Source organism: Crocuta crocuta, unplaced genomic scaffold (genome assembly GCF_008692635.1).
Source record: "Crocuta crocuta isolate KB4526 unplaced genomic scaffold, BGI_CrCroc_1.0 scaffold124, whole genome shotgun sequence".
Lineage (NCBI taxonomy): Eukaryota > Metazoa > Chordata > Mammalia > Carnivora > Hyaenidae > Crocuta > Crocuta crocuta.
This window is the reverse complement of record NW_027551573.1, coordinates 10,621,753-10,640,481: the sequence shown is the minus strand read 5'-3', so window position 1 is coordinate 10,640,481 and position 18,729 is coordinate 10,621,753. Positions and strand designations below refer to the sequence as shown.

Here is an 18,729-nt window from a genome sequence, read left to right as displayed (position 1 = left end):
TATTTATCTTTAATGAGTTTTCTTCCTGCTCATCATTTGGTTCTGCCGTCTTTAGGACAGGATACTTATTATTCATATATTCCTTACTAAAATAAGAGTATGTCCTTTTTATAGTCCCTCTCTCTAGAGATATGAAGTGTCTTACTTTAGAATGACTCCTCTAGACATAGAAAGCCCAGTGTCCCCATTTCTATGCGGCAGAAACTCTTATACTTACTTGTAACCAATTTCTTGGGGAATTAGTATTATATGAATATGTAGTTGTTCATCCTTCTCCTTATAATTATAACATAATTAGGTTTTATGTACCTTTTGCTTTGACAAATATGTTTACTGTTTGAAATAGGATTTCCAGAAGATAATGGCTCATTTATTTTTGTATCCCATAATTTAAGCTTAGTGCCTGGCTCATAGTAGATTTTAAATAAATGCTGGTCAACCTGTTATCTGGCTGTTCCTGTACAGTTTGCCACTTGATGATATTTTCTCACATAAGCATCCCAGAAATGAGAGCAAAGAGCTCTTGGAAGTGTAGTTGTAAATGACTGTCCATAGTGATGAAATTTCCTTGAAGTAATTTCTAATAGGCCAGTATCAGTGCTTACATATAAGAAAATATTTGGTTGAACCTGGCAGTGGTTAAAAGCTCTTTTCTACCATGTTCTGAGAAGGGCCACTGAAAAGTTTATGTCCGTGTAAAAAACCTAAACCCAGAATCTTGTATCTTTCTGGTTTACTTGGACCTTGACAAGACCCTTACACCTATAGGACTTTGAAAGCCGAGAAGTCAGGAGACATCTAGGACAGCTCTGCTTCCTGAGAGAGCCACCAGGTCTCCCAGGCCCTGGTGGTGATTTTAGATAGTTTCAGTGAGCATCTTTGCTGCAAGAATTTTCGCTGCATGTATTTTCACCACATAACTAATTGGCTGTAAGGCAATTTTACTTTGAAAGATAAAATCACAAAACTTAGGGCCATTAAAAAGAACATAGTATAACCTTCTTAAAAAAATTTTTTTGTCTTTATTTTATTTTGAGAGACAGAGACAGAGAGCGAGTGGGGGAGAGTCAGAGAGAGAGGGAAACACAGAATCGGAACCAGACTTCAGGCTCTGAGCTATCAGCACAGAACCCAATGTGGGACTCAAACCCACTGACTGTGAGATCATAACCTGAGCCGAAGTCGGAAAGTCAACCAACTGAGCCACCCAGGTGCCTCAGGACATAATATAACCTTAAAAATGAATGACAAAATTAAAAAGTCTTTGTTGTGAAATACCAAACACTAAATATATTTAAAATATATATACGTTCATGGCAACATTGTCCAAATAACTGATTTTATTTTTTAGGACATACTTGAGCATTTGTTTTCAAAATCTTTGGTTTAGAGTTAATACATCTTTCTTACTTGTCGATTGTCTCCTATTTGGCATTACGCTTTTTCATTTTTCACTAATTTCTTCCTTCGTTGAGAGGGATATCAGTTTCCAATTACTAGGATGCATATTTGTAACTGAGCTTTGCATTGCGTTGTGAAAGCCATCTACCCTGTTGTTTGTTCTTGGCATCCTGTCACATGTCTATTCATAGACATTTGATGGTTTTCTGGGAAAGGTGGGTTCAAAACTCTGCATCATTACATAGACCATTATGAGGGCTAAGTTTTATATAATATAAAAAGTATGGAATACAAAAAGATGATTATGAAAATATAAGACTTATATAATGTAAAAATGGGAGTTTCACATCAATGGAGAAGTAAAACCAAACTGTTGAATCAAACTGTCAACCAGTTATATTTTAAACTTTTATGGCCAAATGCCTCATGGCCATTTAGTTTTGTGGAGAAAATCTATGCACTGAAAATGTTTGCAATGAAATGCTGTGACAAAGATGTCTAAGGCAAAGATAATTGGGCAAAAATACCCAACACACCTGATAGCACAGGGCTGCTTTGTTCAAGGCCTCTCGGACATGAATAATTTTCTGCCCCAGCTTTCCGTCAGTTCCTTGGAGGATTGGAGGAGAGTCAAGGAAAGCTTAACCCACCAAGGCTGTGGGAGGGTAATAATCTTCTGGGTTAGAATCACACAAGGACAGAATTACATTGTGCTTTCTCTTTATTTTAACTAGTCATTTTCCTAGCTAAATGAAAAGTTTTTAGATTCCTATGTATGTGTTTATCATACAACAGCTTTATTAAGATACAATTCATATAACATATGATTCACCTATTTAAAGTGTACAATTCAGCGGTTTTTATAATATTCAGAGTTGTACAACCACTATCATAGTCAGTTTCAGAATATTTTCATTACCCCGTAAAGAAATCTGTGCTCATTAGCAGTCACTCCCCATCTTGCCAAAAGCCGCCTGCCCCAGGCAATCACCAGTCTACTTTCTATTTCTATAAATACTCCTAAATACATAGACTTTCATTTAGCATATTTTCAAGGTTTGTCTTTGTTGTAGTATTTATCTTTCAATACTTATTTACTTGAGACAATTTACACATCCCATTCAGGCTTTTTGTGAGAATCTTTTTTTGTTGAAGTGGACATTATTGTCTTTTTTTTCCTATCATGTAATGTCTATCTTTAATAGACAAACTAAAAGAAAGAAATAACTCCTTTGTTTATAAAACTCATTTGTTGATAAGTATATTTTAAATTCTATGCTATACCATTGATTAAAATTAATATGTCCCTGCAGTTGCTTATATCAATTCTACATTCTCTGAAAATAAGACTATTTTCAAAATTTGCTCCCTATTGTTTATGGTGTACTGGCAAAGTCCTAATGTCTTACTTGCCAAATAACTTTTTCATTTACATACATTTGAGATGAATTGACATTACATTGCTGCCTGTGGGGCAAAACCACTTCAAAGTAGGGTACTTTAGACTCAGAATTTGAAAATAAATCTTTTAAAACAAATGTTACAGAAATAGTTGCTAACAGTTATATTTGCAGCCATTTCCCTAATCAGGTTTAACCATCACAGGGAATTTCAGGATTTTAAAGTTTTATATTCAAAGCTGGGATTTTAATAAGAACTAAATACTTAGTTCCTTTATTTGACAGTAGGAAGGGAAATAGTTTTTATTTGCCACTATGGAGCAAATAACTTGTAATTTTAGCTCTTTCATAACATAATCTTTTTGTTATTTCCTTTAACCTTTTAATATTGTTTTTCAGATAAATACAGTATCACTCTATCTCCTTTACCTTGTGGAAATGATTTCCTCAGGACTCCAGATTATCTATAACACTGATGAGGTACGAATTGCCCAAAATCTACTACAGAAATTAATCTCTGAGAATATCTTTTTTCCTTTTACTTTTTAAAACTTATTTTTTAGTTTTATAAATGGCTTATTCATATAATCAGATACTGGATTTTGGATATGGGATCAAGAATCTTTAGATTTTCAATGCAATGTACTTTTAAAATGAACAAAATATATGAAGGTTGTAAAGCTTTACACCTATGAAGTCTCTGCTTCAGGTAATCTGAATGAAATAAAAACTTGTAACTTTTAGAAAATGTTAGTAACAATGAAAGTAACATAGCATTTGCAAATTTTCTTAGAGATTTTTTTATGTCTTTTTTCATATTGCTTTTTGTAACCCATCTTTTTTTCCTTTTTACTGTTTGTTTATTTTTGAGAGAGAGAGACAGAGTGGGTGTGGGGTACAGGGAGAGGAAGATACAGAATCCAAAGCAGGCTCCAGGCTCTGAGCTATCAGCACAGAGCCCGACGTGTGGCACAAACCCACCAACAGCGAGATCATGACTTAAGTGAAGTTGGGCGCTTAACTGACTGATTCATCCAGGTGTCCCTGTAACCCATTTTTTTAAAGTAAAAAGATACTTATATTTTTTTATTGTGAGACCTCAGTAGTTTTCTTAAAATTTTAAAAGATGAAAAGCATGTCTTCATAGGCACTAATGCTTGAACAGATGCACATGCTGACACATTTTGAAATGTGCTACGGTGGGAGCAAAAGTTTTTATTATTGAAACGATACACACAGTGAGACTCCATCAAAGAGTAGGTATGCTACATACACTTGTTATTATTTCTCTGCGATGATCCATGTAGGGAGAACAAATGTATTATAAAATTAACACCCCAATCATCATGGGACTTCCATGAGGGTGCTGTGAAATGGTATATGTAGCCCTGTCCCCCAGTAGTTTATAGTCTTTTACATCCTTCTCATTGTGCTTTTTAAAAAAAAATTTTTTAACATTTATTTATTTTTGAGAGACAGAGATAGACAGATCATGAGCAGGGGAGGGGCAGAGAGAGAGTGACACACAGAATCGGAAGCAGGCTCCAAGCTCTGAATTGTCAGCACAGAGCCGAACGCGGGGCTCAAACCCATGGACTGTGAGATCATGACCTGAGCCAAAGTTGGATGCTCAACCGACTGAGCCACCCAGCAACCCTATTGTTCAATAAATCATTTTCCTTAATTTAACAGCGCATCATCATACCTTTACTGATTCTCTTGTTTTTATACACTTTGTACCCACATTGTATTTCCTTAGGGAAAAGGCCATGGTCTTAGAGTTCGCTTCAGGTGCTGTGTAAAATAATAAATGCCAGTGTTTGAGCTCATGAGCCTTGCTGGGGAACATATTTCCTAAAGGCAGGAACATTAGCATATGCTCATGGGTTATGTTTTGTGGTTACCCAGTATACATTGGTGTCTGTAATTGCAGTGCACGTTTGCAATATTGGATTGTTATTAAAAAACAAAAACTGTGGGGGTGCCTGACTGGCTCAGTCAGTTGAGCATCCAGATTTGGCTGAGGTCATGATCTCGCAGTCCATGAGTTTGAGCCCCACATCGGGCTCTGCTGACAGCTCAGATCCTAGAGCCTACTTCAGATTCTGTGTCTCCCTCTCTCTCTCTGCTCCTCCCCACCTCATGCTGTCTCTCTTTCTCTCAAAATAAATAAACATTTTAACTAACAAAATAATTAACTAAATAACTAAATAAGTAGCTGTGAAAGAGGCAACCTTCTGTAGTTCTTTCCTGGCACTCTTACTTGCTTTCTCGTCTTCATCTGGACAGAAACCCGTAATGTATGTTAGAGTCACATAATTTAATAAAAGTTTGTAAGTATTTTATATATATACGTAATATTTGTGTGTGTGTATATATATGTGTATTTATATATATATACATATATATATTGTGTGTGTGTGTACATACACTATAAAGTTCACCTGAGTCTGTACTTCTGTTAATGGAGATAACTTTCTATGTCATGTTTCATGACTTTTTCCACAAATAAATTTCCTAAGAATAGATGAACCAAGAATCATTCAGAAATGGGTCCAGAGAAACTTATTTTATTAAAAAAATCAAGGACTCACCCCCCAGTCTGTATAACAAACGAGCTTTTACTTTGTGTTTAAGATAATTTTTTTCTTGCTTTTTGTTGAAAGCCTCAGTTTGGTGACCCCACAACTGTAAATTTTAAAGAGAACTTTGAAAGCAAAGATATACAAGGTTAAAATTTTGTCCTCCCTTCCTAGATTTTAGACTTGCATTTATTTATTTATTTATTTATTACATTTTCTTAATGTTTATTTATTCTTGGAGAGAGAGAGAGAGAGAGGAGAAAGCATGAGCAGTAGAGAGGCAGAGAGAGAGAGGGAGACACAGAAATCTGAAGCGGACTCCAGGCTCTGAGCTATCAAGCACCAAGGTGGATGTGGGGCTCAAACTCATGAACTGTGAGATCATGACCCAAGCTGAAGTCTGATGCTTAACTGACTGAGCCATCCATGCACCCCTAGCTTCGCTTTTATTTTTAATTAAGATATTAAATCTGTTAATTGTATGTCTCAGTGTTAATATTGGATAAATCTTTATACATGGAGGTGGGAAAACTGCCTATAGGGATTCTAGTATCCCTTTCCAGTGTCATGCTGTTACATGACTAATTTTGGTATTATTTAATGATGGCTTACAAGTCATAGTGTCCTATCATTTAAAAAAAAAAAAACTAACCTCAAATACTCTTCTTACAATCTTAAAATTTAAGGAGAAATAACAATTAATTGGGGGTAATACTTAGAATGGTATATAGAGCCAATTGTATTGATGTAGAAGTTTGTGAAATAGTCTTGCCTGCTCCAGTTCTTTTAGATAAATAAATAAAATAAATATATTTTAATATAATTTATCGTCAAGTTGGCTAATATACAGTGTGCTCTTGGTTTCAGGGATAGATTCTCCTGATTCCTTGCTTACATACAACACTCAGTGCTCATCCTAACAAACGCCCTCCTCAATGCCCATCACCCATTTTTCCTTCTCCCTGTGCCCCACATCAAACCTCAGTTTTTTCTCTGAATTTAAAAGTCTCTTATGGATTTGCCTCCCTCTCTATTTGAAACTGTTTTTCCCCTTCCCTTCCCCCATGGTCTTCTATTAAGTTTCCCAAGTTCCACATATGAGTGAAAACATATGATACCTGTCTTTCCTTGACTGGCATATTTCACTTAACATAATACCCTCCAGTTCCATCCACATTGTTGCAAATGGCAGGATTTTATTCTTTCTCATTGCAAAGTAGTATTCATTTGTATAAATAAACCATATCTTCTTTATCCATTCATCAGTTGATGGACATTTGGGCTCTTTCCATGATTTAGATAAATATATTTGAGTATTATTTCCATGAATGAAAACTTTTTTATTTAAGAATGATCAAACAGTTACTTCTTCAGATTTTAAGTCTTATAATAAAAAAACTGTTCAAAACTGCATGTGCTTATTCAATGTGAGACCTGGATAAGTCTCCTTTAGGACTGTGTCTCATGTCATTTACTTTTTGTTTTGCAAATATACCTTCTACCATCTGACCTAGAAGCTTTTTTCAAATATTTCAGATTGGATGACTCATGGAATTTCTTTTGTAATCTAGTAAGTCTCTATTGATATATGAAAAAGTATCTCAGAAATTAGTGGCTTAAAATTAGTAAACGTTTATTATCTGATAGTTTTTGTGGTCAGGAATTTGAGAGCAGCTATGTAGGGTGGTGCTGAGATGCAGTCTCTCATATGTTACACTGTAGCTGTCAGCCAGGTTTTCCTGAGGCTAGAGGACCCACTGATAAGGTGACTCAGTCACATGGCTACTGGCAAGAGGCCTCTCCAAAGAGCTGCTTGAGTGTCTTTACAATATGGCGAGTAGCTTCCTCCACAGGAAGTGATTCAAGAAATCATGATGGTAATACAATGTTTTTTATGCCTCAGAAGTCACCCTCCACCATTTTATAACATCTTATTTATTATACAAGTCAGTGTGGGAGGGGAGCATAACTAATGGGATTTGTGTAAGATCGGGAGTCAGCATTCTAAGCAATAGTTTTAGTTGAACTTTGTTAGAAATTTTTTTAAGATACAAATTGTTTTCCTCTTACACACTGAAACTTATTTTTAATTTCAAAAATAGTCATTATTTTTTCCTACTCCTGTTACTGAGTTTTGTGCATGTTTATGTGCATGTTTATTCTTATAATACTAGCAGTTTTATTGCTTCTGTTTCTTATACAGTTACTTTTATGTTATAGATGCTATTTTTTGGTATGAAGTGGTTTATAGGCTGAATTTGAGGGGTCTCTGACTTTTAAAAGTTAGAATAAATCTCTTTTTTGAGTAATTTTAGAGATGTTACAAGATATTCTAAGTTCCTGCATGTCAGCAATCTACACAAAACAATGATTGTTACTCAAATTATTTACAGATGATTTTCTCTAAAAATAGAAATATACTATTATTCTTATTTCTCACAATTGTACATAGCAATAATAACAGCAAACATTTGTATAGCATTTATTATATGCTGTCACTGTTCAAAGTGTTTTGCATATATATAAATTCACTTAATCTTTACAACACTATCAGGTATGTATAGTTACTATCTTCATTTAAATTAGAAGGGTAATGCAAAGAGCAAATAAGTGGCTTGTCCAAGGTCTTTTCTGTAATTCAGTGGCAGGGCTGAGATTTAAAATGTGTGGTCTAGCAATAGAGTCATTTTTTTATACTGACAGTAAGTCTTATATCTTTGCTTTCCTTGGGCAGATATGTATGACACGTGTCAGGTGACATCATCATCATGTTCAAGTCACAAGGGCAGCCAGGAAGACTCAGGGCTTACAGATTTATATATGTACAGATGCCTGTTTTCATTTATGCATCCTAGGCATAATGCAATTATTGACAAATATTTATTGAGTTTCTACAATGGACTAAACATTGAGAAAATGGCAGTGAAAAGAGATTAGTCTCTAGTATCATGAAGTCCACATTCTAATGAGGAAAATAGAATTAATAAGTGACCAAATATATAGTATCAGATAGTGACATATATTATTATTTGAGTGTAAGGGGAAAATAGAAATAAAACTATAAAACTGTTTTTTAAGTAGAGTTATCAGGACAGGTTTTTCTGAAAAAGGACACTTGAGCAAATACCTGGGTGAAATAAGGTAACAAGTTGTACAAATATCAGAGGAAGAACACTTCAGGGAGAGGAAAAGGAAAGTGTTAAGCCTTCAGGATTGAATATGCTGGCTGTGATTGAGGAATAGCTAGAAGGTTTTATAATTGGAGTGAGTAGATGGTCAGAGAGTGGTAGAGATTACTTCTGAGTCGTCAGATGCTGTGATGAGAACTTGGGATTTTATTCCAAGTGTAGTAGGATGCCATGGGAGCTTATGAGCCAGTGGTATGATATCATTAGAGTTACATTTTAAAGGGATTACTTTGATTGCCATATGGAGAATAGACTGTAAAAGGGCAAAATTGGAATAAGAGAGACCAGTTCAGTTATTTTAATAGCTAGGGGGAAGAATGTTTATAGCTTGGACTAGAATGATGGCAGTGGAAAATATTTAGTTTTTTATATAAAGGTAAAACCAATAAAATTAGCTTATGTATTGGATAAGTAGTATGAGAGAAAAAGTTAAAGATCACACATTTATGGGTCTAACTATCTGGATAATATTATCAACTGACATAGTAGAAAAAATGAGAGAAGAGCTTTGGCCGTCTGGTGGTGATAGGAGTAGGAATTGGGAATTTGGTTTTAGAGATGTTGAATTTTAGCTGCCTATTAGACACTAAAAGAGAGATCACATGGGCAGGTGGATAGCCTTCTCAGAAGTCTCAGAGAGAAGACAGGGGTGTTAATATGAATTTGGGAGTCATTATCATACAGATGTTTAAATCAAAGGAACTAAATGAGTATTGCTAGAAGAGGGAAGGACCAAACCCTGGGCAAACTGGACATGGGAAATAACAATAGTATCCAGCAAAGCAGTTTGAGGAGGAAAGCTACTGAAAGAAGGGAATGGGGTATCTATCCTAGAAGCTAACCAAAGAAAAGTGCTTCAAGAAGGAGGAAATAATCAACTATCCAGTAGTGTCCAAAGGTCAAATCTGAGGACTGATGAGTGTGGGGGAGGAGGGGAGAGATGGGCATGGAGGAGGGCACTTGTGGGGATGAGCACTGGGTGTTACATGGAAACCAACTTGACAATAAACTATTTGTAAAAAAAAAAAAACAAAAACAAAACGATGAGGACCAAGAATTGATCATTGTTTTTAGCACTGTAGTCATTCATGGGGTGACCACATAATTCATTTTTTAACCAGGACATTTTTGATAGTGAAAGGGGATACTATTAATAATTATTCCAGGACAAGAGGCATAAGTAAGAACAATGTAAACATTACTGAAGTCACTGGTGAACTTGATGGGATGTTTCAGTGGGAACAATAACTCTGATTGGAGGAGGAGGAGAAGGGGAGACAAGGAAATAACTTTATTGAGGAATTTTCTTTAAAAGAGATCATGGAAATGGGATAGACTTGGAACCACGTCAGTCATATTGGATTATAGATTCTTAGACCTCTTTTGAAATTTTACTTCAACGTAACTTGAAAATAAATGGGTAGTACTGTGTCAGGTGTCCCAAAGGTTGATGATTCTCTGGGAGAACTTGCAGGACTTGTCATAGTCGTTGATGAGATTTATTATAGAGAAAGAATATAAAGCAAACTCAGCTAAAGGAAAAGGTACATGAAGCAAAGCCTGGAAAAAGGTTCAAGCTTTCAACAGTCCTTTCCTGATGCAGTCATACAGAACATGCTTAATTCCTCCATTATCAAATTGTGACAACATGTCTGAAACTTTGTCTCTACCAGGCAAGTTCATTAGGGAGTTATTGCGCAAAGTGTTATTGGGGTCTAGTCAGGTAAACAAGTACCAAATTTCTAACTCTCAGGAAAGCGAGTGTTCAGCACAACATCTGTTTAGTAAAATATTGTTTGCATTAACAGTTTAGGTACAGTAAACCACAACTGTGACTTAATAAACTATTCGTTAGTCCTGCCTATCTCTGAAAGAATATTTCATCATGTATTATTCATCTTAATTACAGGAATTTATAGCTTATATGTAAATGATAAAAACTATTTTGGATGTTAGAATATTTAGAGCATTTTGTATTAGACTAATGAGCAAGCATAATCATTCCTAACAAATCAGAGTTATGTATTATCACTTTTTGTTTATTCTAACCCAAATGGGAAACTTGTGTGAAAATTGAACCCAGTAGCCCCTTTATATATGAGAAATGTTAGAGATTTGTGTGTACTCCAATATTCTTTTGTTGTAAACATTAAATGAAAAAATAAAACTGTGTCATGTTTGCTGTGATGCAGCCTAGTTTTCCAGATGCTTTTATATTTCTTCTTAGGTACTCTTTTTCTGAGGTGTCTTGGAATCTTATAGTATTCATAGCTGTTGTTAACCAAATTTTAGTGATGCCAGTTTACTTAACTACACATTTTAAAATATAAAACAACATTTTTAAAATTATCAAGTATAACTTTTTTAAAAATTTGTTTCTTTGAACTTTATTAAGCATATACTTAAGAAAACTGAAGTATTAAATTACAGTTCTTAGTACATGGTGATTTGAAGAAATAAAAATCTTCAAATATAATTAAGTACTTTTACTAATCTCAGCTCCCACTTATTACTGACCCATTATGTGGGTTTGTTTAGTGGCAGTAAATTACATTTTACAAGAAAATTCTCTTTCAATCTAAATCCTCAAATACATTGGCATAAATTTTATCATAATATCCTTTTATCATTTTAACAACTGTTGGTTTTATAATGATGTACTATTTTCAGTTCCTAAATTTGATAATTTGTGACGTCTGTCTTTTCTGATTAGTCTTACTTGTAGGTTTTCAGTTTTATTAGTCTTTTTTAAAGAACCAGTTTGTAGCTTTGTTGAGTTTCGCTACTGTATGTTTGGTTTTTATTTAATACATTTCTACTCATATGTTTATTTCCTTTCTTCTTTCTTTATATTTAATTTATCCCCTTTCAAGGTTTTTCTTTATATGGAAGCTTAGATCATTGATTTTTAGGTTTTCTTCTGCCTAATGTATATGCTTAATGCTTCAAATATTCACTCTGTTGCATTCTAAAAGTTTGTTATACTTTTATTATATTCAGTAAAAATATTTTCCAGTCACTATTATGATATACATATATATATATATTTTAACCAGTGAGCTATTTAAAAATGTATTTCTTAATTTCCAAACATTTGGAGATTTTCTATCTTTTTAATATGATTTCTAGTGTAAATCTACAGTGGTCAGAAAATATTCTATATAGTTTACAGTCCTTTAAAATTTTTTGAGATTTGCTTACGACCCAGCATATGGTCATTACTAGTTAGTATTTCATAGAAACATGACGAAAATGCTTCTGGGTTCAATGTACTTTATGTTAATTAGGTTTACTGTGTTAATCAGGCTATTTATAAGTTTTATGTGTTGTGCAGTCTTCTGTTATGTTTGTTCAGTCTCCAAATTATGATTGTGAATGTTTTTCTCCATTTAATTCTGAAACATTTTGATTTATGTATATATGTATATATATTCACACAAATATGTGTATGTATATTTAAAATTACAGGCATATGATTTTAAATTGTTATACTTTTTTGTTGAGTTGACAATGTCCCATTTCAACTCATAAAATTTCTTTCTTACAATCTACTTTTTGTAACTAGACCAGTTTGTTTTGATAAGTAGTTGTATAGTATATCCTTTTTAAAATTTTTTTTAAATGTTTTATTTATTTCTGAGAGAGAGAGAGACAGCATGAGCAGGGGAGGGTCAGAGAGAGAGGGAGACACAGAATCCGAATCAGGCTCCAGGCTCTGAGCTAGCGGTCAGCACAGAGCCCGACACAGGGCTCAAACCCACAAACCGTGAGATCAAGACCTGAGCCAAAGCGATGCTTAACTGACTGAGCCACCCAGGCACTCCATATAGTGTATCCTTTGTAAGCATTAAATAATTATTGCTATTTTTAAAATCTACTCTGTAATCTTTTTCTTTTAATTGGAGTACTTAGTTCATTTGTAATTTAATGTAAATTTTGATGTATCTTGGTTTCAATCTTTCATATTTCTATTTGTTGTTGTTTCCATCTTTGTACTTTTTCTCTCCTTTCTTACATTCTTCTGCAGTTATTAAGTACTTGTTACTCTAGCATCTCTCCTTCGATTAATTCATTAGACTTTGTTTTAGGATTGTTTTAGCAGTAACTGTAGAAATCATAGTATCCTTCCAGACCATTCAAAACCCTTAGCATATTTTAGCTTTACATATTATTGTTGACATTTATTTTAATTCTACATATATTTTAGGGATGCCTGGGTGGCTCAGTTAGTTAAGCGTCTGACTTCAGCTCAGGTCATGATTTCACGGTTCGTGGGTTTGAGCCCCACGTCGGGGTCTGAGCTGACAGCTAGCTCAGAGCCTGGAGCCTGTTTCAGATTGAGTCTCCCTCTCTCTCTGACCCTCCCCTGCTCACACTGTCTCCCTCTCTCAGAAATAAATAAAAAACATTAAAAAAACTTTTTTTAATTCTACATATATTTTAAACTGGATAAAACATTAGTACTATTGGTCTATACAACAATATAAAACTGTATATCCATTTATATACATAGACCTTCACATGTACCACTCTGATGATCATCTTTCTTTCCTGGGATATTCTGTCTGGGATCATTCTCTGTACCATACTTATTGTTTTTCTGAAAATATCTTTGTTTTTATTTAATTATTGAAATGTATTTTAGGGTTTTTTTTAATACTTTAAATGTGCCATTATATTATCTTCTGGCTTCCATTGTTTTTTGTATAGACCAACTGTAATTCTTTTTTTTAATAGTTTATTGTCAAGTTGGTTTCCATATAACACCCAGTGCTCATCCCCACAAGTGCCCTCCTCCATGCCCATCACCCTCCTTTCCCTCCCTCCCACGCCCATCAGTCCTCAGTTTGTTCTCAGCATTCAAGAGTCTCTCATGGTTTGCCTCCCTCCCTCTCCTCCACTATTTTCCTTCTTCTTCTCCCCCATGGTTCTCCGTTAAGTTCCTCCTAATCCTCCTATACGTGCAAACATATGGTAGCTGTCCTCCTCTGCCTGACTTATTTCGCTCAGCATAACACCCTCAAGGTCCATCCATGTTGCTACACATGGCCAAGATTTCATTCTTTCTCATTGCCATGTTGTATTCCATTGTATCTATAAACCACATCTTCTTGATGGACACTTGATGGACGTCAGTTGATGGACACTTAGGCTCTTTCCATGTTTTGGCTATTTCAACTGTAATTCTCTTGTTGCTTCATGAAAACATTGTCTTCTTGGGCAACATTAATATGTTTTTCTTTTTGATTTATATTAGTGTCACTAAGATGTGCTAATTGTGCTATTTGTATTTATAATCCTTCTTGGTGCTTGTAGAAGTTTTCAAGTCTGAGCTTAATGTCTTTCATAAGATTTGGAAAATTCTCAGGTAGTATCTACTTAAATATTGCTTGTGCTTCATTCTTTTTTCCATTTTCCTTTTCTGAAACATCAAATATATGTGTGTTATACCTTGTCCCATATCTTTTAATCTCCTTTTCTATTCTTCTCCCTATCCTTTTTGCTATCTCTGGTTTGTTTGGATTTTTTTTTTTTTTTTTTGCTGGTTTATCTTCATATTCATTGTTTACATGCTCTAATATATATATAATTGGTTATTAAAGCCTGTTAATTAAATTTTTAATTTTAAGTATCATACTTTTCAATTCTAGAATTTGCATTTTTTTTTTTTTAGATTGATATCTTCTACTGAAATTCTCATTTTTAAAATTTCTGTTTTGGCCTTTAATGCTGTATTAACTTCCATGTTTGATATAACTGCAATCTGTGGATTACCTATGTTTTTATTATTACGATCTATTTTCTTTCATCAGTTTTATAATTTGGTTTTGTTTTCTTGCATGCCTGTTGTGCTTCATAATTGATTGTTTTAACAATTTTTTTGTTTTGCTGTATTCACTGAGTTATGAACTAAAAGAAAAACTGGTACTTATTACCAGTCATTCCCCATTTCTCTTTTCTCCTGTCCCCCTGACAACCACTCATCTCCTTTTTCTCTCTATGGATTTGTTCATTTGGACATTTGATATTCAGGGAATCATATAACACCTAAGTTTTTGTGTATGGTGTTTTCATCTAGCCTATTTTCAAGATATATCCTTGTTATAGCATGTATCAGTACTTTATTTTTATGACCAAATATGTTGAATTGTATATATATTCCACATTTTGTTTATCAGTTGCTAGAAACTTGGGTGATTTCTACTTTTTGACTATTACAAATAATGCTGCTATGGATATTCATGTTGGAGTTTTTGTGTGTGGGTATGTTTTCAGTACTCCTAGGTGTATATTTAGAAGTAGAATTGCTAGATCATATAAGTGAATTTAATGTTTAACTTTATGAGGAATTGCCACTGTTTGCTAAGGTGAATACATCATTTTACATTCCCATCAGGAATGTATGATGGTCTTTTTTCTGTGTCCTTCCTAATGTTTGTTCTTTTTTTTTTTTTTTTTGTTTTTATAGCTATTCTGTTGGGTGTGAAGTGACATCTCCTTTTGGTTTTCATCTGCTTTTCTTTTCTTACTACTGGTGTTCAGCAACTCTTTATGTTGTTATTTGCATAACTGTGGGAATTATCTGTGGGAATTCATATTTTTTACCCCTTTTTAATTGAGTTGCTTGTCTTTTAATTGTTGACAAATAAGGATTTTTAAAATATATCCTGGATATTAGACCCTTACCAAATATATACTTTGCAAACATCTCTTCTATTCTGTGGGTAATCTTTTCATTTTTCTTTATAGTGTCCTCTGAAGCATAAGATTTTTAAAAACTTTTGATGAAATCCAGTTTATCTAATTATCCTCACCACTTGTGCTTTCGGTGTCATAAGTCGGCCTTAATTTCTTCCAAATGAGATTTTGTAGTTTTCAGCATATGTTTTCCATTCTTTTTAACATTTATTCCTGGATATCTTATTTTGTAGGCTATTGTAAATAGAATTTAATTTCCTTTTCAAACTGTTTATTCCAAGTATACAGAAATGCAGTTGATTTTATTTTATTGTTTTTGTATCCTACAACCTTGTTGAAGTTGTGTTCATTTTAATAGTCTTTATAATAAGTCTGGCTAGAGGTTTATCAGTTGTATTATTTTTTTTTAAAGAACTAGTTCCTTGTTTCATTGATTGATTTCTTTAGTTTCTAGATCATTTATTGCTACTCTAATCTTTATTATTTCCTTCCTCCTGCTGGCCTTAGGCTTCATTTGTTCTTTTTCTATCTCCTTTAGATATAAGGTTAGATTGTTTATTTGAGATTTTTCTTTTTGAGGTAGACCTGTATTGCTGTCTACTCACCCAGGATTTGTTTCTGCTGCATCCCAAAGATTTTTGGACCATTGCATATTCATTTTCATTTTTCCTATGTATTTTTTAAACTTCTTTGATACCCTGGTTGATCCATTTGTTGTTTAGTAGCGTGTTGCTTAACTTCCATATATTTGTGGTCTTTCCGGATTTTTTTCTTGTGGTTGATTTCTAGTTTCATAGCATTGTGGTGAGAAAAGGTGGATGGTATAATTTCAATTTTTTTGTCTTTTTGAGGTCTGTTTTGTCCCCTAATATGTGACCTATTCTGAAGAATATTCCATGTGCACCTGAAAGGAATGTATATTGATTCCTCAGGATTTTTTGTATAGGATACCATGTCATTGGCAAATAGTGAGTGTTTACTTCTTAGTTTCCAATACAAATGCCTTTCAGTCTTTAACTTACGTAATTTCTCTGGCCAGATCCTCAAATACAATGTTGAATGTAAGTGACAAGAGTGTACATCCTTGTTTTATATCTGATTTTAGGGGGACATATGCTGTTACTTGTGGACTTTTTTGTAGATACCCTTTATTAGGCTGAGGAAATTTTCTTTTCTTCCTAATTTTTTTTTGGTGCTTCTGTCATAAAAAAAAATGTTCATTTTTCATATGTTTCAGATGTTTGTGCATCTGTTTGTATTTTATTTTATTAATGTAGTGTATTTCAGCAATTGATTCTTTTATTTCAAACCAAACTAAAATTGGGATAAAAACTAATCAGTCATGGTATATAATCCTTTTTATTTATTGTTGTATTCCATTTCCTAGTATTGTTTGTGTATTTTCTACATTGATACTCTTTTTAAAAAATTTTCTTTAATGTTTATTTATTTTTGAGAGAGAGAGAGAGAATGACAGAGTGTGAATGTGGGAGGGACAGAGAGAGAGAGGGAGACATAGAATCCAAAGCAGGCTCCACACTGTCAGCACAGAGCCTGATGCGAGACTCAAACTCACACACTATGAGATCATGACCTGAGCCAAAGTTGGACGCTTAACCACCTGAGCCACCCAGGCACCCCAATACATCGATACTCTTAATGAATATTGGTGTGTACTTTATTGCTGGGTTTTTTTTTTTGTATTTGCTATTTTTATTGTGACATCTCTGTCTGGGTTTGATGTTAGTGTAATAATGCCCTCACAGAATGGGTTAGGAAGTGTTTCTCTTGAAGAGTTTATGATGGGTTAGTTTTAATTCTTTAAACATTTGGGAGAATTCACCAGTGAAGCTAGATGGGGCTGGGCTATTCTTTATGGGAAGATTTTTTATTGTGATTTTAGTCACTCTACTTATTATACGTCTGTTCAGATTTTCTGTTTCTTCTTGAGTTGGTTTTGGTATATCTCTTTCATTCTTTATAGTATTGTTTATCATATTTCCTCTTTTTCTTCATCAGTCTAGCTAAAGCTTTATCAATTTTATTGATATTTTCAAAGAATCATTTTTGGTTTCATTGATTTTTCTCTATTTTTCTATTCTCTATTTTATTTGTTTCTCCTATAGTTGTGATTATTCACTTCCATTTGCTTTGTATGGACTTACTTGCTCTTATTCTAGTTTTTTAAGATAGAAAATTAGATTACTGATTTGATATTTGTTCTGCTTTTCAAATATAGACATTTTTAATTATAAATTTCCTTCTATAGCCTAATTTGCTGCATGTCATTATTTTTGATATGTTATTGTTTTGTATTCATTCGTCTCAGTGTTACTTATAATTTCCCTTGTGATTTCTTCTTTGATTCATTGGTTATTTAGTAGTATACTGTTTCATTTTCACATATTTGTGAATGTACCAATTTTCTCTGTTACTGATTTATAATTTCCTTCTATGGTGCTGTAGAAGTACTTGGAGTGATTGTAGTATTTGTACTTTTTTCCATTTTTCCTTTTCAAATCAAATTTTAATTTTGGTTCCTGTTAATAGTCTCTGTCTCTTTATTGACTCTTATTTGTGATACACTATTCTTACCAAATTATCTTTAGTTCTTTGTACATGCTTTCTTTCAGCCCTTTGAGCATATGTAAAATAATTGATTTAAAGTCTTTGTATAGTAAGTCCAATGTCTGGGTTTTATCAGGGATACTTTGTTTCTAATTTAATTTTTTTTTTTTTTGAGAGAGAGAGAGAGCACATGAGTAGGAGAGAGGTTGAGGAAGGGAGAAAGAAAAAGAGAATCCTAAGCAGAATACATGCTACATGCCCAGCATGGAGCCGGACATGGGTCTCGATCTCACAACTGTGAGATCATGACGTGAGCTGAAATCATCAGTTAGACACTTAAGTGACTGAGCCATCCAGGCACGTCTATCAGAGACGCTTTTGTATAAGTTTTTCTTATTCAGGTATATGGGCCATAATATTTTGTTTCTTCATATGACTCATATATTTTTTGTTGTTAAAACTGGATATTTAAAATCATACAATGTATCAACTCTGGTAATCTGATCTTCCTCCTCTAAGGTGGGGTGGTGTTGATGTTGTTTGTGTTATTTGATTGTTTAGTGTCTCTTTAAAAAAAATTTTTTAATGTTTCTTTATATTTGAGAGAGAGAGAGAGAGAGAGAGGGAGAGAGAGAGAATGACAGCATGAGCAGGGGCAGAGAGAGGGAGACACAGAATCAGAAGCAAGCTCCAGACTGAGCTGTCAGCACAGAGCCCGATCCGGGAGTCTGCAAGATTATGACCTGAGCCAAAGTCGGATGCTTAACTGACTGAGCCACCCAGGCGCCCCAAGTGTCTTTCCCAAAAAATTTCTGTGAACTTTGTATTCTTTGTCATATGTGGACATTGATGTTTTGCTCAGTTAGCTAAGGGTTCAGTTGATGATTAGAC

At 33.9% G+C, this 18,729-nt stretch overlaps 1 protein-coding gene across 3 annotated transcripts in view; it reads left to right on the top strand.

Moving 5' to 3' along the window:
- The window catches only part of PHKB (phosphorylase kinase regulatory subunit beta), a 237,841-nt gene that overhangs the window by 48,342 nt on the left and 170,770 nt on the right, over positions 1 to 18,729 (top strand). For all 3 annotated transcript variants that reach the window (XR_013331934.1, XM_077751419.1, XM_077751418.1), the window contains one exon: positions 3,201 to 3,281. Coding sequence is in view for 2 of the 3 variants with exons in the window: in XM_077751419.1 (XP_077607545.1) it covers positions 3,201 to 3,281 (81 nt within the window). In the remaining variant the exon portion in view is untranslated. The remainder of the gene's footprint in view (positions 1 to 3,200; positions 3,282 to 18,729) is intronic.